The sequence below is a fragment of the Aotus nancymaae genome, unplaced genomic scaffold (genome assembly GCF_030222135.1).
Source record: "Aotus nancymaae isolate 86718 unplaced genomic scaffold, 86718_ANA_hifiasm-v0.15.2.pri h1tg000038l, whole genome shotgun sequence".
In the NCBI taxonomy this organism is placed as follows: Eukaryota; Metazoa; Chordata; class Mammalia; order Primates; family Aotidae; genus Aotus; species Aotus nancymaae.
The window spans coordinates 749,439-773,695 of NW_026988452.1; the positions used below are offsets into that span (position 1 = coordinate 749,439).

At 41.8% G+C, this 24,257-nt stretch overlaps 1 protein-coding gene and 1 non-coding gene across 3 annotated transcripts in view; both read right to left on the minus strand.

Annotated features, from left to right (window-relative positions):
* UBXN7 (UBX domain protein 7) overlaps positions 1-24,257 on the minus strand; it is a 75,598-nt gene that overhangs the window by 30,755 nt on the left and 20,586 nt on the right. The window contains exons 2-6 of one of the 2 annotated variants that reach the window (XM_064360094.1): positions 20,842-20,989; positions 15,888-15,955; positions 14,839-14,902; positions 3,842-3,907; positions 1,881-1,993 (exon numbers count right to left, since the gene is read on the minus strand). In XM_064360094.1, coding sequence (XP_064216164.1) covers positions 1,881-1,993; positions 3,842-3,907; positions 14,839-14,902; positions 15,888-15,955; positions 20,842-20,911 — 381 coding nt within the window. In that variant the 5' untranslated portion in view covers positions 20,912-20,989. The remainder of the gene's footprint in view (positions 1-1,880; positions 1,994-3,841; positions 3,908-14,838; positions 14,903-15,887; positions 15,956-20,841; positions 20,990-24,257) is intronic. The other variant, XM_012460096.2, reaches the window with a different exon arrangement.
* On the minus strand, positions 3,994-4,099 carry LOC135268179 (U6 spliceosomal RNA). The gene has a single exon (XR_010336460.1). It is a non-coding gene; the product is annotated as a U6 spliceosomal RNA (small nuclear RNA).

The following is a 24,257-nucleotide window of genomic DNA, read 5'->3' on the forward strand; positions in this document are numbered from 1 at the left end:
AAGGTGGTGGGGGCAGGCACAATGGCTCACGCCTATAATCCCAGTACTTTGGGAGGCCGAGGTGGGCGGATCACCTGAGGTTGGGAGTTCGAGACTGGCATGACCAACATGGAGAAACCCCATCTCCACTAAAAATACAAAATTAGCTGAGCATGGTGGTGTACGCCTGTAGTCCCAGCTACTCAGGAGGCTGAGGCAGGAGAATCATTTGAATCTGGGAGGCAGAAGTTGCAGTGAGCCAAGATCGCACTGTTGCATTCCAGCCTGGGCAACAAAAGCGAACCTCTGTCTCAAAAAAAAAAAAAAAAAAGGGCCGGGTGTGGTGGCTCACGCCTATAATCCCAGCACTTTGGGAGGCCGAGGTGGGTGGATCACGAGGTCAAGAGATTGAGACCATCCTGGTGAACAAGGTGAAACCCCGTCTCTGCTAAAAAATACAAAAATTAGCTGGGCATGGTGGCGCGTGCCTGTAATCCCAGCTACTCGGGAGGCTGAGGCAGGAGAATTGCTTGAACCCAGGAGGCAGAGGTTGTGGTGAGCCAAGATTGCGCCATTGCACTCCAGCCTGGGTAACAAGAGCGAAACTCCATCTCAAAAAAAAAAAAAAAAAAAAAAAGACTTAAGTAAAATTTAAGTGACTTACATTTATGAAAATGCTACTCACATAATGTATTCCTCTTAATGCCTGAGACTGGGTCCCAAAGATTATTAAAAAGAAGTGTCTTCCCTCTGCCCTCAGTAAGTCTGAAAGTTAGCAGACAACCAAGTAAACATACACTGGAAAGTTTATCCTTGGGCTTAGTCATGATAAAACCAAGAAGAACTGAGGATGAATGTGTTCTCCAATTAGAGATATTCTTTTCAAACACACTAGGATCCGCACAGAAATAGAGGCAAAAGTACCTGTAAACAATTCACAAATGGCAAACCACACACATTAGTCTCAGTAGTAGCCAAAGATACAGGAACAAGTGAGATACTTTAAAAAGATATCGGGCCGGGCGCGGTGGCTCACGCCTGTAATCCCAGCACTTTGGGAGGCCGAGGCGGGTGGATCACGAGGTCAAGAGATCAAGACCATCCTGGTCAACATGGTGAAACCCCGTCTCTACTAAAAATACAAAAAATTAGCTGGGCATAGTGGTGCGTGCCTGTAATCCCAGCTACTCAGGAGGCTGAGGCAGGAGAATTGCCTGAACCCAGGAGGCGGAGGTTGCGGTGAGCCGAGATCGCGCTATTGCACTCCAGCCTGGGTAACAAGAGCGAAACTCCGTCTCAAAAAAAAAAAAAAGCTATCAAAATGGCAAATATCCCAAAATGACACCACACAAGGCTAAGAAAAGGATTTCATCCAACAATCTCCTACGCTGCTGGTAGAAAGATATTTCATATATTGCTGATAGAAATATAAATCAGTGTAACCTTTACACATATCACGTAGATATACTTATGATGCCAATTCCCTATACATTGAAAATCGTTTTTTGCTCTTATAAAAAACGTCACTGAAGGCCAGGTGCAGTGGCTCACACCAGTAATCTAAGCATTCTGGGAGGCTGAGATGTGAGGATTGCTTGAGCCCAGGCATTTGAGACCAGCCTGGGCAACATAGTGAGACCCTGTCTCTACCAAAAAAAATTTTTTTATATTAGCTGAGTGTAGTGGTGCATGTCCATAGCCCTAGTTGCTTGAAAGTCTGGGGTGGGAGGATCCCTTGCACCCAAGAGTTCAAGGCTGCAGGGAGCTATGACTGTGCCACTGCACTCCAGCCTGTACAACAAAGCGAGACCCTGTCTCTAAAACAAGTAACTTTTTTTTAAAAAAGGCATTGAAAATGCAAAAGCATTCATAGTTAAGGCACAGAATCTCCAATAACTTACTGTTTCAAAGCTGCCTTTATGCATCAAATCAATGGGTGGCCGGAATAGATCTGCAAGGGTAGTCAATTTCTTATCTATAGCTCCTCCATTTCTTAATTCTTGTTCTTGCCGAACTATAATACAGAAGGATGAAAAGTTTCAGTTAGCTATAAAAAATAATCATAAATCACATTAAAAAAAAACTTCTGCCAATTGAAGGAATTGCTGACAATGTGCTTGACCTCAAATATAAAGATCTAATGCTGACTCTGAAAAAAAAAATGCAAGGGGGAGTAAGAGGAATCTTAAGACTTGGTGGTATTCCCTATCCAAATGATACAAAGAAATTAATTGAAAATAGTCACATAATCAAAGCAACTTCTTCACATATTCAAAAGCTAACTTAAACATGGGAGAGGCTGGGTGCAGTGGCTCACACCTGTAATCCTAGCACTTTGGGAGGCCAAGGTGAGAGGATCACCTGAAGTCAGGAGTTTGACACCAGCCTGGCCAACACAGTGAAACCCCATCTCTACTAAATATACAAAAAAAAAAATTAGCCAGGTATGGTGGCGCACGCCTGTAATCCCAGCTACTCAGGAGGCTAAGGCAGGAGAATCGCTTGAACTCTGGAGGCAGAGGTTGCAGTGAGCCGAGAAAAAAAAAAATTAGCCAGGCATGGTTGGTGGTGCATGCCTGTACTCTCAGCTACTCAGGAGGCTGAGCCAGGAGAATCATTGGAACCCAGGAGGTGGAGGCTGCAGTGAGCTGAGATCACGCTACTGCACTCTAGCCTGTAGAACAGAGTGAGACTCCATCTAAAACAAAACAAAACAAAAAGCATAGGGGAAAACTTTCATCCTCATTTATCTAGTTCCGAAAGCAATGTAAATTCACCTGCTGTTTTCAGCTATGTTCTCAATCTTTAAAGATTCGGGGCCAGGCACAGTGGCTCATGCCTGTAATCCCAGTACTATGGGAGGCTGAGATGTGCAGATCACCTGAGGTCAGGAGTTCAAGACCAGCCTGGGCAACACGGTGAAACCATGTCTCTACTAAAAATACAAAAATTAATCAGGCATGTTGCGGGCGCCTGTAATCCCAGCTACTTAGGAGGCTGAGGCAGGAGAATTGCTTGAGCCTGGGAGGTGGAACTTGCAGTGAGCCCAGATCGAGACACTGCACTCCAGCCTGGGTGACAAAGTGAGACTTCATCTCAAAAACAAATAATAATAATAATAATAATAAAGATTCTGGCAGTGGAGATGATGACCACTGTTGTCACCTTCCACTGGAAGGAAACGGGATTCCCTAGATGACTTGAGTCTGTTTAGTTTCTCCATCAATTATCTCCAAAGTTACAAGACCTATCTGTGCCTCAATGAATTCACTATAAATAAACTGCAAAATCAAGCACAGTCCAAGGGTTTCTCATATATCCTCTTAACATAACTGTCCTTTCTTTAGGATTCCATTGCTACATCAATACTAAATCCGCTAAAAGTATAAGACCAACATTCTCATTCTAACTTATTACACAAAAATATTTCAAACAAGGGTAGCCAAAATATTAATAGTGGCTGCCTTGGGTGGTGTGGCTTTTTCTTCCATTTTTCAATCTCTTTCAATAACCATTTTCATTATATATTCCTTTCATTGACAGAAATCAGGATCCCAAGGGAAATCAGTTTATTTTATTACAGTAAGCACTTTCAAGTGTTTATTCACAAGCTAATTAAGTTTATCAATTAACCAGATTTCCTACATTATCTGCACCTCCTTTACTATTTTTCTATAACCAGACAGGTTAGCATTTGGAACAATTCAGCTCAGGAAAGAATTAATCATATTCTGGATCCATAATTTCACTTTTTAAATAAGGTGAAACCTCAAAGTAATTAGGCCTAACAGTAATCATCTTTTTCTTTTTAATAAGAGGAGAAGGGAAGAGAGAGATGATAAACTGGTCCACAGATACCTACTGGTTTCAGTCTGAAAATCCCGGAAACCATCAAAAATTGAACGAGCAGGTCGTCGTCTTTTAGGGGCTTTAGGGAAGAAAAAATAGAATTATTTTAACATTAATTTTGAAACAATTCTAAAAATGTCCTTATCTAAAAGTATTTTTTTAATGAAAAATATTAAACACTTCACAAATTGCATGTCATCCTTGCACAGGGGCTATGCCAATCTTCTCTGTATTGTTCCAGTGTCAGTGTAAGTGCTGCTTAAGTGAGCACAGTATTTCTTGCTTTAAAACACTCACAGATTCATAAAGGTGACTTCCCTCAAAAAATAAAAAAGCTTAAAGTTTGAAATCATTCATATATAATTAACCCAAACATCTTCCATCTAGCCATCTTGTATAATAAATGACAAAATTGAAGCCCAGTTAAGAGACTTGATCAAACCTGTGTAAAAAGCTTACCATTGGCTGGGCATGGTGGCTTATGCCTATAATCCCAACACTTTGGGAGGTTGAGGTGGGTGGATCACCTGAGGTCAGAAGTTTGAGACCCGCCTAGCCAACATGATGACCCCGTCTCTACTAAATACAAAAAAATTAGCCAGGTGGGGTGGCACATGCCTGCAATCCCAGCTACTTGGGAGGCTAAGACAGGAGAATCACTTGAACCTGGGAGACAGAAGTTGCAGTGAGCCAAATTGTGCCACTGCACTCCAACTTGGGCAACAAGAATGAAATTTCATCTCAAAAAAAAGTTTACTATCCTGCCTACATGCCTCCTGTAATCCCAGAACTTTGGGAGACTGAGGCAGTGGATCACCAAGTCGAGTTTGAGAACAGCCTAATCGACATGGTGAAACCTTGTCTCTACTAAAAATACAAAAAAACTAGCCAGATGTGGTGGTGCGCACCTGTAATCCCAGCTACTTGGGAGGCTAAGGCAGGAGAATTGCTTGAATCTGGGAGACAAAGGTTGTAGTGAGCCAAGATCTCGCCACTGCACTCCAGTCTGGGCAAGAAGAGCTAAACTCCGTCTCAAAAAAAAAAAGTTTACTATCCTAATATCCAACTGATGATATAAAGAAGAAGATTTTGACGGTGACGCCACATAGAGACGAAGCCACACACAGGCTGCAAATATCCAATTCAGGTTAGCCTTCGGGATCTGACTGCACTGTTGTATAGAGTAACTCTACGTCCTAAACCATAAGACTTAAGGACTATTTCTCAGTGATTGGACACACATGCAGAACGATAAACACACAAAAAAAACCTTTAATTTTGAGAATTTTTTTCCACAGTTATACAATGGTTTAATGACAGAAAAGTAAATGGATTCACTTAAGATGTTCTACTACCCCTGTAGAGTGTCTATTACCCAGTCTAAGTATTTTACAGATAAAGTCTAGGATGCAAGAATCAAAATGTTATCTTCCCGGCCGGGCGCGGTGGCTCAAGCCTGTAATCCCAGCACTTTGGGAGGCCGAGGCGGGTGGATCACGAGGTCAAGAGATCGAGACCATCCTGGTCACCATGGTGAAACCCCGTCTCTACTAATACAAAAAATTAGCTGGGCACGGTGGCGCGTGCCTGTAATCCCAGCTACTCAGGAGGCTGAGGCAGGAGAATTGCCTGAACACAGGAGGCGGAGATTGCGGTAACCCGAGATCGCGCCATTGCGCTCCAGCCTGGGTATCAAGAGCGAAACTCCGTCTCAAAAAAAAAAAAAAAAAAAAAAAAAATGTTATCTTCCCATGTGTTCTTAAACCTAAACAAATTATATCATTTATGTACATTACAATAAATAAAGACTGTTGATAATTCCCTCAATATGGGTAACAGTTATTAAGTTGGCTTATGGCAAGACTGGCCAGCAGATAACCAGAATAATTCTGTGTTAATAAATAATGATTAGTATCAAGATTAGACAGAGAATATAGAATCCCCCATCTCATATCAAAACATCTTTCCCAGTAACTTGTGTTTGTGATTACATAGGATAATTGTTAATATCCATAACTATCAAGTAAAAAGCAAAACAAAACAAAGCAACATAAAAATGCAGAACATGTTAAAAACTTCATTTTTGTTTAAAACATATTCATTTGTATATCATCCATGCACATGTGAGTGTCAGTATTTATGTCAAAGAATCACATTATTATCTTTGGGAAAAGAGATTTTGTAATACACTTTCATGATTATTTTTTTATTTTTTGAGACAGCGTGTCTTACTCTGTTGCCCAGGCTGGAGTTCAGTGGTGTGATCATGGCTCATCGCAGACTCCATCCTTCTGGGCTCAAGTCATTCTCCTGCCTTAGCCTCCCAAGTAGCTGGGACTACAAGTATACAGCACCACAGCCAGCTTTTTTTTTTTTTAAATAGATGGGGGTGTCACTATATTGCCCAGGCTAGTCTCAAACGCCTGGGCTCAAGGAATCCTCCCACCTCAGCCTCCCAAAGTGTTGGGATTACAGGCATGAGCCACCACGCTCAGCCTAAATTTTATTAACATTATTATTATTATTATATATATTTTTGAGATGGAGTCTCGCTCTGTCGCCTAGGCTGGAGTGCAGTGGCATGATCTGTCTACTGCCATCTCCACCTCCAGTTCAAGCAATTCTCCTGTCTCAGCCTCCCGAGTAGCTGGGATTACAGGCACACGCCACCACACCTGGCTAATTTTTGTACTTTTAGTAGAGACAGGGTTTCACCATATTGGTAAGCCTAGTCTTGCTCGAACTCCTAATCTCAGGCGATCTGCCCACCTCAGGCTCCCAAAGCGCTGGGATTACAGGTGTGAGCCACCATGCCTGGCCTGAATTTTATATTTTATTTTTTGAGACGGAGTTTTGCTCTTGTTGCCGAGGCTAGAGTTCGGTGGCACGATTTTGGCTCACTGCAACCTCTGTCTCCCAAGTTCAAGCGATTCTCCTGCCTCAGCCTCCCAAGTAGCTGGGATTACAGGCACCCACCACCACGCCCAGCTAATTCTTGTATTTTTGGTAGAGACGAGGTTTCACCAAGTTGGCCAGGCTGGTCTCAAACTCCTAACTTCAGGTGATCCACCTGTCTCAGCCTCCCAAAGTGCTGGGATTACAGGCATGAGTCACAAGGCCCGGCCGAATTCTATTTTTAATAAAAATAAAAATTTTTATTCCTATTCCTTCATTCCTATTCAAGAAAAAGCAAGGAATGTCACACTTTTCAATCTTGGAACAATTTTTGATGAAGAGCTCCTATTTCAAATGTATATGGCTTCTAGCAGAAATAATATAACCTGCTAAAGAATGCCTCAAAACCAGTTAACTGGCCCTGGTGCAGTGATGTGTGCCTACAGTCCCAGCTGCCCAGGTGGCTGATGTCAGAAGACTGCTTGACCCAAGGAGTTCCAGCCCAGGCTGTGCAATGTACTGAGCCCGTCTCTTAAAAAAAAAAAATTGCTATTTTTTAAAAAACTAGATGTCTGATACTTGTTTGTTTGTTTCTCTCCATTTAATTGGTGAATCTTCTTCCATCCCTTTGAGTCTTTGTATGTCGTTGCTTGTGAGATAGATCTGGATACAGCATACCGATGGGTTTTGAATTTTTATTCAATTTACCTGTGTCTTTGATTGGGGCATTTAATCCATTTAAATTTAGGATTAATATTTGTGAGTTCAATATTGTCATTTAGTGCTATCTGGCTATTTTGCCCATTAGTTGATGTAGATTCTTCATTATAGAGATACTCTTTACGTTTTGGTAAGTTTTTGGGATGACTGATACGGGTTGTTCCTTTCTGTGTGTAATGCTTCTTTCAGAAGCTCTTGTAAAGCAGGCCTGCTGGTGATGAAATCTGAGTGCTTGTTTGTTTGCGAAAAATTTTATTTTTCCTTCATTTATGAAGTTTAGTTTGGCTGGATATGAGACTCTGGGTTGAAAATTCTTTTTTTTTTTTTTTGAGACGGAGTTTCGCTCTTGTTACCCAGGCCGGAGTGCAATGGCACGATCTCGGCTCACCGCAACCTCCGCCTCCTGGGTTCAGGCAATTCTCCTGCCTCAACCTCCTGAGTAGCTGGGATTACAGGCAAGCGCCACCATGCCCAGCTAATTTTTTGTATTTTTAGTAGAGACGGGGTTTCACCATGTTGACCACGATGGTCTCGATCTGTTGACCTCGGGGCGCTGGGATTACAGGCGTGAGCCACCGCGCCGGGCCTGAAAATTCTTTTCTTTGAGGATATTGAATATTGACCCCCACTCTCTTCTAGTTTGTAGGGTTTCTGCTGAGAGGTTTGCTGTGAGTCTGATAGGCTTCCCATTATGGGTGACCTGACTTCTCTCTAGCTGCCGTTAGAATGTTCTCCTTTATTTTAATCCTAGTGAATCTAGTGATTATGCGTCTTGGGGTTATTCTACTTGAGGAATATCTTTGTGGTGTTCACTGGATTAGCTGGAGTTGAGTATTGTCCTGCCTTACTAGATTAGGAAAGCTTTCCTGAATAATATCCTGAAGAGTATTTTCCAACTTGGATTTATTCTCTTCATGACATTCAGGTACACCTATCAATCGTAAATTAGGTCTTTTCACACAGTCCCGTATTTCTTGGAGACTTTGCTCATTCCTTTTTACTCTTTCTTCTCTAATCTTGTCCTCTCATCTCATTTCATTAAGTTGGTCTTCAACCTCTGATATCCTTTCTTCTGCTTGATCAATTCGACTGTTAAAACCTGCGCATACTTCATGGAATTCTCGTATTGTGTTCTTCAGTTCCATTAGTTCACTTGTATTCCTCTCTAAATTGTCTATTCTTGTTAGGATTTCGTCAAACCTTTTTTCAAGGTTCCTACTTTCTTTACATTGGGCTAGAACATGTTCTTTTAGCTCACTAAAGTTTCTTTTTTTTTTTTTTGAGACGGAGTTTCGCTCTTGTTACCCAGGCTGGAGTGCAATGGCGCGATCTCGGCTCACCGCAACCTCCGCCTCCTGGGTTCAGGCAATTCTCCTGCCTCAGCCTCCTGAGTAGCTGGGATTACAGGCACGCACCACCGTGCCCAGCTAATTTTTTGTATTTTTAGTAGAGACGGGGTTTCACCATGTTGACCAGGATGGTCTCGATCTCTTGACCTCATGATCCACCCGCCTCGGCCTCCCAAAGTGCTGGGATTACAGGCGTGAGCCACCGCGCCCGGCCCAGCTCACTAAAGTTTCTTATTATCCACTTTCTGAAGCCTAATTCCGTTAATGGGATGCACTTGTTCTCCATCAGGCCTTGTTCCATTGCTGATGAGGAACTGTGATCCCCTGTAGAGGGAGAGGCATTCTGATCTTGGGTATTCTCAGCCTTTTTACGCTGGTTTCTTCCCATCATTGTGAGTTCATCCATCTGTCCTCTTTGTAATTGCCTACTTTCAAATTAGGTCTATGAGTGGACGTCCAACTTGTTGATTCTCGGTTCCGAAATCTGAGCAACCCACTGCGCCGGCTACAACAGCGGCATTAAGATTCGTGGTGCTTTTCTGCCTGGGAATCTCCGGTCTGGCTGGGCGACTCTGCCTTCCCGGAGCTCCAATCGTTGACCAAAAGGGGACCCAGTCCCGTTTACTCTGCGCCAAGAACTGCCGTGCTGGGGCACCGGCAAAATCGCCACGTTGGCCACAAGAGTTGCGCTGGCAACCCGTGGGGCTCCTCTGCTGGGAATCTTCTGGTCCGCGGGTAACAAAAATTCGTCTGAAAGTGTGGCGTCCTCTTGTTCTGTGCGCTTTCTCTGGGAGCTACAATCCCGAGCTGCTAGTGATCAGCCATCTTGGATCTCTCTCCCTCCATTCTTAACTGATCGATGTCTGATACTTTTTAACTATAATCATTAAGTTCTAGGCTGGAGTACAGAATAGCTGCCTAACAAAGTATGTTATTTTAGAAAGGTAGCACAAAAAAGGTAATTTTCTTCTACTTTTAAACCACCAAAGGCAGGTTAGTCAATATTCTACATTATTTCATATTCCCTTCCCAATTCCCCCTTCTCTTCAAGGCACCCGACCTGGATACACTCACTAGTTCCTCTTACTGCCATCCTTCTACCCAACTCCTTTTACTCCTTGGGCTAGTAACTCTCTTCCCATTTGTCTTCCCTCCATTTACCCTATGTCTAAGCAAAAACCTCTCCTCAGACCACAGCCCTGGGACCGTTACTCCTACCTGCCTTTTTAATGTGGTCTCCTGGCTCTTCTAAGCTGTCTACCACAAGCAAACATCAGTCCTCTGTCCTCACTCTACTGCCCACATAACAGAAGTACTGGTCATTGAAGCCAAAGAGACTGAGCTATAAAGAGCTAAAGGAGATTCAGAAGGAGATTCAAAGTCAGAATAGGGGAGGGACAGGTGGAGAAAAAACTGTAGTGAGAGGAGCGGCACCGTTTTACATGTCCATGTATCTCTTCATATTTGCTTCAGAAAGACATCTGGGTCTTCAGATCTGCTTCTGTGTTCTTTTAGATCTGCTGCTATTCTTTTAGTTCAAGTATAGAAAGAAAATTAAAATTTACCCTCATGCAGACATGCAATTGTAAACGGGAGGAATGGGCTTGTTTTATAAGATTGGGGTCTCACTATGTTGCCCAGGCTGAAGTGCAGTGACCATTCACAGGCACAATCCCACTACTGATCGGCACTGCTCTGATTCCTCTTCCTCAGGTCATCTGGTGGTCCTCCACTGCTGGCAGGCCACCATATTGATTCCCAACTTAGTGCAGACATACAATGAGCATAGGGCACTACAGCCAAGAACTCCTGGGGTTCAAGCCATACTCCTGCCTCCGCCTCCAGAGTAGCTGAGACTACATGCCTGTGCTACCATACCCAGCAGGGAGGAGTGTTTTAAAGCCTTAGATAATTGTGGACATTCTCCTTTAACAGTACACCAGTACTTAACCAGTGGTAGTTTCTTAGAGGACAGTTGCAAAGTGGAATCTGAAATCTTATCCATGAGCTTTTCATACTGCTGCATTAAAACCCACAGTACTATGTGGTAGGCAGTCTCCAGGCAGACCCCCATTTTCCCTGTCCCCAGTATTCCTAACCTGTGTGTGGCTACCTTGAGTACAAGTAGGACTGAACAGAATATGGCAGACCTGATGGGATTTCACTTCCAGATTATGTTACAAGATGTAGCTTCCATCTTGGGCTGCCTGCTCTGGCTCTCTCATTTGCTCTGTATAAGAATGGCTGCCCCCAGGCAATAGCCACATGAAAGAGCTTAGGAGATCCTCTTCCATTTCAGCTTTGAGATGAATGATAGCCCAGCTGACATGCTGACCACACCCTTGTAGGAGACCCCAACCAAAGACCATACTTACATTCCTAACCAAAAGAAACTGAGATAACCATTTGGTTTTTTTCAGGCAGTTTAATTTTGGAACAATTTTTTACTCAGCAATAAGCATCTAATACAATTCATCTCACAGTCTGAATGGATCTTTTACCTGTATGCAATTTTGTAGTATCATGCATTGATTATTCAAAAATTCTTGTTTACTGAGTAATGTAAACATTTAAAATATTAATGGTTTCATTATACAATATTTTAAAAATCATCTGTTTAATGTCACCACTAATCTTATCAGAAAGCCTTCAAGTATTGAGAAAGTATCAAGCTCACAAAGGTGGGTACAAAAAATTTTCTAAAATTCTGTTTTTTGCCTGAAAGCTCTTTTTTAATGTTTTTATCATTTTTTTGAGACAAGGTCTCTCTGTCACCAGTAGGCTGGAGTGCATGGCATAATCATGGCTCATTACAGCCTTGGCCTCCCAGGCTCAAGCAATCTCCTCACCCCTCAGCTTCCTGAGTAGCTGGGACTAAAGGCATGTGCAACCACATCCGGCTAATTTTTTTCTTAATTTTTTTGTAGAGATGGGGTATCCTTGTATAGCCAAGGCTGGTCTGGAACTCCCAGGCACAAGCCATCCTCCCACCTCAGTCTTCCGAAGTGTTGGGATTACAGGTGTGAGTCACCACACTCAGCCAAACCTCTCTGGTAACAAACACTCTCAGTTTTATTGAAGTTAACAAACTCACATTTTCAAGAAAATTCCAACTGTCAAAGTGTAAACTGACAGTTTGTCAGTGATTTTTCAAGTAAAAACAATGCTCCATGAAAAAAAGGCGCCTAGCTCAGCGCACTACTCTAACAATCACACAAGTGTTTTTCCTTAAGGTAATCATAGTACTTAGTTATCCCAAAGTGCTTTATGCATACATCCTATTTCAAACATTATTTTCAAACTATGCACTCAAAGGTCAAGATTTAATGAAATCAGTCATTTTTATCGCTTCATCAAGAACATTATTAAAGAAAACTGCTTTTTAAATTAATTTTTTTCTTTTTTTCTTTTCAGTTGGGGTCTCAAAAAGTTGCCCAGGCTGCTCTCAAACTCCTGGGCTCAAGCAATCCTCCCGCCTCAGCCTCCCAAGTGTTGAGATTACAGGCGTGAGCCACTATACCTGTGGTATTTATTTTTCTTTTAGAGACAGGGTCTCACTCTGTCACCCAGGCTTCAGTGCAGTGGCATGATCATAGGTCACTGTAGCCTAGAACTCCTCAGCTCAAGCAATCCTCCCACCTCAGACCCCCAAGTAACTAGGACTACAGGTGCGCAGCACTACACATAATGAATTTATTTTTATTTTTTGTAGAGATAGAGTCTTCTTATGTTGTCTGGGCTGCTCTCCAACTCCTGATCTCAAGTGATCTTCCACTGTAGCATCCCAAAGGACTGGAATTAGAGGCATGAGCCACTGCACCTGGCCCTGCCTTTTACATTTGTTTGTAAACTTCAAGTATGTGGCAGTGAAGAATTCACTATCTAGTGGTACAGTATGAAGCTACTGCATGAATTCAATCAAGATGCCAGCAGTCTGACTCATCACTGCTTCTGAACTGTCAGTCTAAATGTCACCACAATGAAGATAATTTGATGCCCATTGCAACAGTGCATACCTATAATCCCAGCTACTCAGGAGGCTGAGGTAGGAAGATCACTTGAATCTAAGAGTTCTGGCCTGTAAGAACTAAGCTCAGTGACAATATAATGATCTCCTGGGAGTAGGGGACCACCAAGTCACCTAAGGAGGGGTGAACTGGCCCAGACTGGAAACAGAGAAGGTCAAACAAAACAAACCCTTAGTATTATTATGTAATAAGTTTTAACTTTACAGACAACCTGAAAGGGTGTTAGGGACGTGAGACCACACCTGAACTGTGATTTAAATTAACAGTGTAACAGCCTTAAGCAAACAGTTCTCTAAAGATTCAAGTTTAATAATGAAAGGTAAGAATGACTTCCTAACTGTATAAAGTCATTCTCATTGTCCTCCTAACTGTACATCAACTCAGAGATAAAAAAGAAAGAAAGCAGTAAAATAAAAAAGCCAGGTGTAGTGGCTCATGCCCATAACCCCAGTGTTTTGGGAGGCCAAGGCCAAGGCGGGAGGATTGCCTGAGATCAGTTCAACAGCAGCCAGGGCAACATAGCAAGGCCCTGTCTCACAAACAAAACAAAACAAAACAAAACAAAACAAAACAGGCCAGGCGCAGAGGCTCACGCCTGTGATCCCAGCACTTTGGGAGTCTGAGGACGGAGAATCACTTGAACCTGGGAGGTGGGAGGCTGCAGTGAGCCAAGATTGTTCCACTGCACTCCAGCATGAGGGACAGAGTGAGACTCCCTCTTCTCAAAAACAAAAAAACAAAAATCAACAACAAAGCAAATTAGCCAGGCATGTTGGCATGCACCTATAGAAGGCTGAGGTGGGAGGAATCCTTGAGCCCAGGATTTTGAGGCTACAGTGAGCTAGGATTCCATCACTGCACTCCAGCCTGGAGAGACCCCATCTCTGTAAAACAAAAGAGAGGGAGAGAGAGAGAGAGAAAGTAAAGTGGGGCTCTCAAATGGAATTCTTTTGCCTCTGTTCGAAAGCAAGATGGCACAGACTTTACTTTTTATAGTCCTACCTGCTCAAAGACCCTGTATTATTCCTTGTAAGAAGAGAAGGTAAAGCTTTCAAGGGTATGACTCTTTTGCTCCAAAACTATTGGAGCAAAATTTTCCAATTATGTTCTTAAAAATAAAGAACAATGCTTTATTACACCTGATATATTAACATCTTAACGACTATCTGAATTGATGGTCTGGAAAGCACATTGTCACACTGCAGAATTCAGACCTTACAGCTTTCCTCTTGCCTTTTACTTCTGAATCTCAACGGTATATTCTTTTTTTATGCTATAATAAACATCAAAGCAGCTAAGTTAAAAACGTTTATCTTATAAAAACTCTCAGCTAAGGTGCTTTATCAAATCAAAAGGCATACATATAATTTCATTCATCCTTTTGTTACAACCTGTATCTCCTTCTCCATCTTCGTTTACCGATGAAGCTACACATATATTATCCTACGTGAATTAATGCAGGAACAGAAACCCAAATACCGCATGTTCTTGTTAAGAGAGAGCTAGACACTGAGTACACATGGACACAAAGAAGGGAACAGACACCAGGGCCTACTTGAGGGTGGAAGGCGAGAGGAGGTAATGATTGGGAAAAAAAACCTACAGGCCAGGCGTGGTGGCTCACTCCCAGCACTTTGAGAGGTTGAGGCCAGAGGATCGCTTGAGCCCAGGAGTTTGGGACCAGCCTGGGCAACATAGTGAGAAGAGAAGAGAGGAAGAGGAAGAGAAGAGAGGAGAAAGGAGAGAGGAAGGGGAGAAGGGAGGGGAAGGGAGGGAAGGAGAGAGAGAGGAGGGGAAGGGAAGGGAGAGAGAGAGAGGGAGAGAGAGAAAGAAAGAAAGAGGGAGGGAAGGAGGGAGGAAGGAAGGAGGGAGGGAGGGAGGGAGGAAAGGAAGGAAGGAAGGAAGGAAGGAGGGAAGGAGGGAAGGAGGGAGGGAGGAAGGGAGGGAGGGAGGGAGGGAGGAAGGGAGGGAGAGAAGGAAGAAAGGAAGGATGACCTATCAGGTACTATGCTCATTACCTGAGTGATAATCTGTACACCAAACCCATGGAACGTGCAATTTACCCATGTAACAAACCTGCACCTAAAATAAAAGTTGGAGGTTAAAAAATTTACATATGTCTCTTGTACTCAACTTTATTTCTTTATTTTGAGACAGAGTCTTACTCTGCCGAAAAGACTGGAGTGCAGTGGCATGATCTTGGCTCGCTGCAACCTCAGCCTCCCAGTTTAAGCAATTCTAGTGCCTCAGCCTCCCAAGCAGCTGGGATTACAGGCGTGTGCTACGATGCCTAGCACATTTTTGTATTGTAAGTAGAGACGGGATTTTGACATGTTGGCCAGGCTGGTCTTGAACTCCTGGCCTCAAGTGATTTGCCCACCTCAGCCTACCAAAGTGCTGGGATTACAGGTGTGAGCCACCTCAATGCAAAGTATTTCTCTGCAGAACTGTTCTCAGTACATACTATATACAGTTATCTGTCTTGGTCTGCCCACCAGATTATAATTCCATCTATTTCTTCTATATAAACCCATTATTAACACCTAAACTCTTTGGCTTACAAAAGGGAAATAAGTACTTATTTAACTATAAATCAAGCTGATTAAATGTCCCGTTCTCTATCACCAGTCTCTACCCAGACTAATATCACAACTTTTTACATCAATTAGGGGTTACTGTGTCCTTTATTCAAAATAGGAATAGCACATCTAGAAATTAAGAGAGAAAGTAAGGCACAGCTAGACAGTAAGGACATGGCAGTCAAGTAGGTATCCAGAAAATAAAAAGAACCAGAATCTTTTATCATGATTCGCTCCCATTACACGGCAGCAATTCTTTTTGCTAATGTTCCTCCTTTTCGCCTTTTCCAACAAATACCAATTTTTAACAACTGCTTCACTCTTTGTGAGTCAACTGTGCAACTTTCTTGACAGGACTATAAAAAACAAGATAAGACTTGAGACTCCCCTTGTAACAGTCTCCGAACAAGCCCTCACATCTTTTGATGGTTTCATTAAAATCCTAAAGAATAAAATCAAATAAAACTAAGGGAAAAAAGTGAACTTACCACCAAATAATGGTTCTGGTTCCACCAGTATTTCTTGCTTTTGAGGAATTGGGGCACGAACTTCTTCTCTATTAAAAAAAATGGAAAAATAAAAAATGAAAACTGTTTTCTGATATCTGTTTGATTTCTGTAATTACTGTGAATGCATTCAAATTAACTCAGTGACTTTTAGAAGCATAGTAATGATGATAAATAGGTTTTCTGTTGTTTTTTGGGAGGGGAGGCAGATAGCATCTCACTCTGTCACCCAGGCTGGAGTGGACTGGCACGATCTTGGCTCGCTGCAACCTCCACCTCCCAAGTTAAAGCGAATGTCACGCCTCAGCCTCCCTAGTAGCTGGGACTACATGTATACACCATCACGCCTGGCTAATTTTTTTCATATTTTTAGTAGAGACAGGGTCATGCCATGTTGGCCAGGCTGGTCTCGAACTCTTGAGCTCAGGCAATCCACCCACCTCAGCCTCCCAAAGTGCTAGGATTACAGGCGTGAGCTACTGCGTCCGGCTATGAATGAGCTTTAGATGGTCTCCACATAAAGCTGAAGCGGAAGAGTGCCTGGCACACAGAGCTCAAATGGTTTAGTTAGACATTTCGCGGTAATTATGAAAGGCTAACAGGTATGACCTTGAATTATTTACTAAAAAGATCCCAATATATAGAACAAAAAAAGTAATTACTCATCTTTTAAAAACCTATTATCTTCAAAGTTTACATTCACAGGGTTTATTGATAATCCATCTCTTCCAGTAAGAAAAAACTCATTTAGATGTACTATAAAAATTGTGTGTGCCTTTAAAGATTAGTTTATTTTAGGCTGGGCATAGTGGGTCATGCCCGTAATCCCAGCACTTTGGGAGAGGAGGCGGGAGGCTCAATTGAGCCCAGGAGTTTGAGACCAGCCTTGGCAATATACCAAAACCTCATCTCTGAGAGAGAGAGAGAGAAAAGAGAGAGAGGGAGAGAGAGCGAAAAAGAGAAAGAGAGAGAGAGAAATATGTTTTTTTTTTAATTTTTCTTTTTTTTTTTTAATAAAGATGGGGTTTCACCATGTTGGTCAGGCTGGTCTTGAAATCCTGACCTCTGGTGATCTGCCCACCTTGGCCTCCAAAGTGCTTGGATTGCAGGCGTGAGCCACCACGCCCAGCCATATTAGTTTATTTTATAGCTGTAACTCAAGTATTGAACTTTGCTGATTAATTTTCACAGCAAACAGTAACTTCTTAATTCATATCTTCTCACTTATAATAAATATTATTATATAAGCATGTAAGTTCCACATAAATTTATGTTAGGCCTAATGATTTTCATTCAGGTGTTCTGAACAGTAGTAACTAAGCTTAAGATCTTGTTTTTGATATTTAAGAGTTGGAACTCCAAAACATCCTTTATGAAATGAAGTAGGAATACTCATTTGTTAACAATACTAACATCCTGCAATCAAAGAACCACCAGTTAGAGAAAAGAAACCTCCAATAAACCAAGTGACTAAAGAATAAAATGGCAATTCAAAATTATGTTAAGCACTCTTTCCTACTACTCACACGTAAAATTTCAATAATCTGAAGAAAGACACAATACATCTATAAGAGGCAGCTCTGTCAATCCTTTCATCAAAAGGAAATGGGCTGGACAGGCAACCTGCAATCCTAGCATTTTGAGAGGCCAAGGCAGTTGGATTGCTTGAGCTCAGGAGTTCAAGTCCAGCCTAGGGAACATAGCAAAACCCCATCTTTATAAAAAATACAAAAATTAGCCAGGCATGGTAGCATGCACCTATAGTCCCAGCTACTTGAGGGGCTGAGGTTGCTTGAACCTGGGAGGCAGAAGTTGCAGTGAACCAAGAGCAGTTAGCAGAGATCACACCCCTATACCCTAGCCTGAGTGACAGAGCAAGACTGTGTTTAAAAAAAGAGAGAGTGTCCAGGCACAGAGGCTCACGCCTGTAATCCCAGCACTTTGGGAGGTCAAGGTGGGCAGATCACAAGGTCAGGAGTTCAAGACCAGCCTGGCCAACTTGGTGAAACCCCATCTTTACTAAAAACACAAAAAATAGGCAGGCATGGTGGTGGACGCCTGTAATCTCACCTACTCAGGAGGCTGAGGCAGGAGAATTGCTTGAACCCGGGAGGCAGAGGTTGCAGTAAGCCAAGACTGCGCTATTGTACTCCAGCCTGGGCAACAAAGCAAGACTCTGTCTCAAAAAAAAAAAAAAAAAAGGAAAGAAAAGAAAGAAAAAGAAAAAGGCTTATTAACTATCTTAAGAACATTATCTTAAGAAAACTAAGAACTTAGGCCGGATGTAGTGGCTCACACCTGTAATCCCAGCACTTTGGGAGGCAGAGGTGGACGAATCACAAGGTCAAGAGATCGAGACCATCCTGACCAACATGGTGAAACCCCGTCTCAATTAAAAAAAAAAAAAAGAAAACTAAGAACTTAAAAGACATTTTTACCTAAACAAAACTTTCCATTATTGTTATACCTCACTTTTTTGTTACTGTTATTATATATAATTGCCTCATCTCAGTTGTTCTTTAAACAAACTTTAATCTGATGAAATACATCAATTAGAGGGGTGGATTAAGTAGTACAGTTGTCCTTACATGAAAAGACTTGATTACTACATTATCTGAAGGTATCTGTACCAAGATTGTCAGCTACCAAGAATGGAAGGATGGAGCAGAAAAAAGTAAAGTAAATACAGAAAATTATACTTTAGGAATTAGAAGCCATTATCAAATGTTAATCAATTGGCAATATAAACTGTCTAAGCCAAGTTCAGGGTAATTCAGTAGGAAAGGGTATTCATTTATCAAAACTATTGTTGGCCGGGCGCAGTGGCTCAAGCCTGTAATCCCAGCACTTTGGGAGGCCGAGGCAGGTGGATCATGAGGTCAAGAGATCGAGACCATCCTGGCCAACATGGTGAAACCCTGTCTCTACTAAAAATACAAAAAAAATTAGCTGGGCGTGGTGGCATGCACCTGGAGTCCTAGCTACCTGGGAGGCTGAGGCAGGAGAACTGCTTGAACCCGGGAGGTGGAGGTTGCAGTGAGCCGAGATCGCGCCACTGCACTCCAGTCTGGTGACGAGTGAGACTCTGTCTCAAAAACAAAACAAAACGAAAAAACTATTGTTAAACACAATTGAGAACACATGTGTTATACAATGAGGCCAGATAGGCTCTCCCAAATCAACCATGAATATTTGCTATTCAAGTTTATGTATTAGGTGTTTTTTTCTTTGTATTTATTTATTTGAGACAGGTCTCACTCTGTGTCACTCAGGCTAGAGTGCAGTGGCACAATCATGGTTCACTGCAACCTCCACCTCCCAGGCTCAGGTGATACTCCCACCTCAGCCTCCCACGTAGTTGGGACTACAGCCCCACACCACCACACGCAACTGAGTTTTGGATGTTTTTTGTAGAGAACGGGGTTTTGCTATATTGCCCAAGCTGCTCTCAAACACCTGGGCTCAACACATTCTCCTGCCTCAGCCTCCCCAAAGTACTAGAATTACAGGCATGAGCCACTGTGCCCGGACTTTTTAAAAAAAAAAAAATTAGATTTATACTGATTTCTGTTAAAAGTCTGAGCTATACTGGGAGTGAAATACATGGCCAACATGAACAGAAGAAAACTATACAATATTATTTTTATTTATTTATTTTTTTGAGACAGAGTCTTTCTTGCTGTGTCACCCAGGCTGGAGTGCAGAGGCGTGACCTCTGGTCACTACAACCTCCGCCTCCTGGGCTCAAGCAATTCTTATGCCTCAGCCTCCCGGGTAGCTGGGATTACAGGTTGGCGCCAACACACCCAGCTAATTTTTGTATTTTTAGAAGAGACGAGGTTTCATCATGTTGGCCAGGCTGGTCTTGAACTCCTAACCTCAGGTGATCTGCCCGTCTCGGCCTGCCAAAGTGCTAGGATTACATGCATGAGCCACTGCGCCGGGCCAGAAAAATTTTTTAAGGTATTAGTAATGATCTCTAAAGTTTGTACTTCATGAGAAAACAATTATTCTGGAATCTGGAACTAGATTAATTAAAGAAACAATTATGTGTGCATGCGATCTGGCTTTTTAAATTTATCTCTAATTTAGTAGAACTAAAATCCTGGTCTTTTGCCTATTCCTATTTAAAAGGATTCCTCTTGTTTAACATCTCATGTTGTAAACAATGAGACTTATAAAAAGCTATGAGCACTGAAGTCTTGAGGACCTTTAAAAATTTTTGTTTCAAAAATTAATGGCTTTCCCTTGAGCAAGGTGCGTATCTCATGTTTTCCAAAGACTGCTGGAGTTTTGCCCAACAGTTATTTACTTCAAACTCTCATGGGTATAAATTATTAATGGCAAAGACACCAAGTCTCTTCACTGCTTATTACTATTTTCTATATATTACAGTTTCAAATATGCTGAAGATGCTTCTACTGATTAACTACATTTAACTAAGGAATAAAGGACTAGAATTATCTTCAAGCATTTTCATAGCAACTCAAAACATTTCTGTGACAATGTAGAAAAATCTAAAATTGGGAAATCTGAGCTTTATTGGGCTTTACTGCTTTAATTGCTGTGTAGCTTAGGGAAAGGCTATGCCTCTGCTTCCTTATTGGTAAATGTTGATAGTGCCATCCAATAACGTGTTTGTTTGTTTGTTTGCTGCTGCCATAGGCCAATCCTAGCAGAGCAGCACCACACACTCCCACCAACCCCACCTCCCCGACTTCACAGAGCCTATATGGTTCCTTTGAGGATTAAATAAGGCAAGACAGTACTCTAAAGAATTTAAAGTATGTAACTACAAATATTTCCACTTGATACTTTCAGAGGCTTTCAGCCTTTCATTTATTTCAGAACGAGAGAACTGAACTAGCTTTGATAAAAATGCAACTACTTAATTTAGGCAATGGACAGCTCCTGACAACACATAATAAATTCATACTCTGTGTGTGGTCTGACAGTAGAGACACTTGCTGAGCTGGTACTGGGCTCTTCAGCGATTCCTCCACCATCCAAAAACATAGTGACTGCCATTTCCAGATTATTGTTGCACGCTTCAAGCATATGTTTTCCTACACTTTCACTTGCACCTGAAACAGTAAAAAGACAGGAAAAACGTTAAAAAAAAAGAGACAACCTCTTAAATTCAGCTCATATTAAAATTCCCAAGTAAATTAATAGTATTTTTCCCTTTTGGAATGAATGACTTTCTTTTCTTAAACTTATTTGTTACTTTTGCATTGTGAAATACACAGAGCTAGAAAAAATGTACACATTCTTGACGTAAAAATACACAAAGCTAGGAAAGAATGTAGCGGCATTAAAGAGTAATCATCCTTCATAATAAAACAAAAGCTAGGCTGGGCGCAGTGGCTCACGCCTGCAATGCCAGCACTTTGGGAGGCCGAGGCAGGCGGATCACCTGAGGTTGGGAGTTGAGAACAGCCTGACCAACATGGAGAAACTCTGTCTCTAATAAAAACACAAAATTAGCTGGGCATGGTGGCACGTGCCTATACTCCCAGCTACTCAGGAGGCTGAGGCAGGAAAACTGCTTAAACCTGGGAGGACCCGGGAAGCAGAGACTGCAGTGATCCGAGATCACACCACTGCACTCCAGCCTGGGCAATAAGAGCAAAACTCTGTCTCAAAAAAAGAAAAAAGAAAGAAAAAAGACCAACAACAACTAAATAAAGCATTTTTTTTCTTTTTCTTTGCCGTTTATTTAAATGGCCCAAGTATATATTTGGGAACAAGCTGGAAAAAGATAAAGAAAAATGAAAGACTACATTCTAGAAAGCTAGAAATGCTTTGTTAGAAAGAATACATTCCAGTTAGCATTTCTGTTCCTGTTAAAAAGAAAGCATCAGGCTGGGCTCGGTGGATCCACGCCTGTAGTCCCAGCACTTTGAGAGGCCGATGCAGGCAGATCACAAGGTCAGGAATTTGAGACCAGCCTGATCAACATGGTAAAATCCAATCTCTACTAAAAATACAAAAATTAGCTGGATGTGGTGGCGCACACCTGTAATACTAGCTACTTGAGAGGCTGAGGCAGGAAAACTGCTTGAACCCAGGAGGGGAAGCAGAGGCTGCAGTGAGAGGTCGCACCACTGCACTCCAGCCTGGGCGACAGAGCAAGACTTTGTCTCAAAAAAAAAAAGCATCTTTAATACCAATGGCAAAGAGAGATGGATCATTTTTGTCTAAGACATAACTAAGTCAAAATCTGGTAAGAAATGTCAATCTTCATCATTTAAAAATGTCCTTATCACAAACTTACTCATTTGTAAATAAAGTAAAGCTAACAGTCTGCTAAATGAAATGTAAATTGGTGAGGTCCTTTAAAACAATTTTACAACATGTATTCCAGAAACAAAAATAATCATTCCTTTTTTGACTCAGTAATTTGGGCTTCTAGTCAAAAGAAAATAAAATCTACATAAAATATGATATGCATAAACATGTTCATACACATGTCCAGCATAGTTTCAGTTTATATCGAAAAGTTGGAAACAACATAAATGTCTAATAATAGAATGTAAATTGAATATTTTATGGCCACTAAAAGGCACCTCAAGCTTTCCATTTGGGATGATTTTTCTTCTATCTGAATCATGTCCCTTAGAATCTCCTTCCGTTGGTGGTAAATGCTCTTCCACTTGTCTGAAAATGTCTGTATTTTGCTGTCATTCCTGACAGTTTTATTGGGTATGCCATTTCAAAGCTGACAGCTATTTTCTCTCAGAATACAGAAGACAGCATTCCAATGTCCTCTGGCTTCTGTTGTTGCTGCTGGGAAATCAGTTGCCAGACTAAAGAAAAATGTTTTTAAAGCAATCTGTTGTTTCTCTCCAGTTGCTTTTAAGGCCCTCTGTCTCTAGCCTTCTGCAATTTCACTGATTTGTCAGGGGTGATTTTATTTATCTTCCTTGGGGTTCACTGGACTTCTGCCACTTGAAGATTATTTTTTATCAATTCTGAAAAACTCCCAGTAATTTCTATTTGACCACTGCCTCACCCCTCCATTCACACTTATTTCCTCTGTAACTCCAATTAGAGGTATGCTACAATCCTTCACTCCAACTTTTATGTCTCAACCTTTCTTTCATATGCATATTGTCTCTTTAGCTCTCTCTGGTGCATTGTGGGCGATATCTTCAATGCTATCTTCCAGTTCACACGTTATCCCTTTAGCTGTGCCAATTGTTTCTTTATTTGCTCACTGAGCTTTTGATTTCAGCTAATTTTTTATAACTAGAAGTTCCGTTTTTGTTGACATCTTTATCTGCCTGATCATGTTTTAGAGATCCTTAATTCATACTCCTATTTCAATCTTTCATTTCTTCAAATATATTAACCAAACTTACTGGAATTACTAAGGGAAAATATAAATTTTCTACAGTCTCTATTGGTCACTGTCTCTTGTTCCTGCTGGATCTTACTCACTGTGCCACAGTTTATGTGTGATTTGTGATTTTTTTTTTACTGTGATCTCATGTGCCTTGGAATTTTAATCTGTAGAATTTTGAAGCCTGGGGTTGAAGGTACATTTCCTCCTAAGAGGATGATCTGACAGACTTTGCAAGGCACCCACGGGCACTACCAAACAGAGACCACTTTAAATATATTTTGGACTTGGAAGTTTTTCAAGACCACATGGGAAATGTGACTGTAACAATCCTTGTTATAAATTCTCTGTGAAGATCTTCATCTCCATACATCCCCTCCCCACTGCCAAGGTGGAAACCAACTACTCTCTGCTTCATGAAGGGGAGGGGCGTTCTTTCAGACCCCTTTCCTTCTTGGCAAGGCCCTAAGCACTGTTTCCTGTGACCCATGAGTCTACCAAAAGGGAAGTTTAAAGCCATCCAGTGCGGACAGATTCCACCAGACCTGCTTTAAAGGTAGCTAACATATGCATTCTTCATTTTTAGCCTGCTGTCAGCCAATAATTTTGTTTTGTTTTGTTTTGATTTGAGACGAGACGAAGTCTCGCTCTGTTGTCAGGCTGGAGTGCAGTGGTGCAATCACAGCTCACTGCAACCTCCACCTCCCGGGTTGAAGCGATTCTCCTGCCTCAGCCTCCTGAGTAGCTGGGACTACAGGCCTCAAGTGATTCTCCTGCCTCATCCCCCCAAGTAGCTGGGACTACATGTGTGCACCACCACACCCAGCTAATTTTTGTATTTTTAGTAGAGACTGGGTTTCACCATCTTGGCCAGGATCGTCTGGATCTCTTGAACTCATGATCCACCTTCCTTGGCCTCCCAAAGTGCTGGGATTACAGGCGTGAGTCACCATACCTGACCCAACAATGTATTTTTTTAAAATTATTATTATAATTATTTTTTTTTG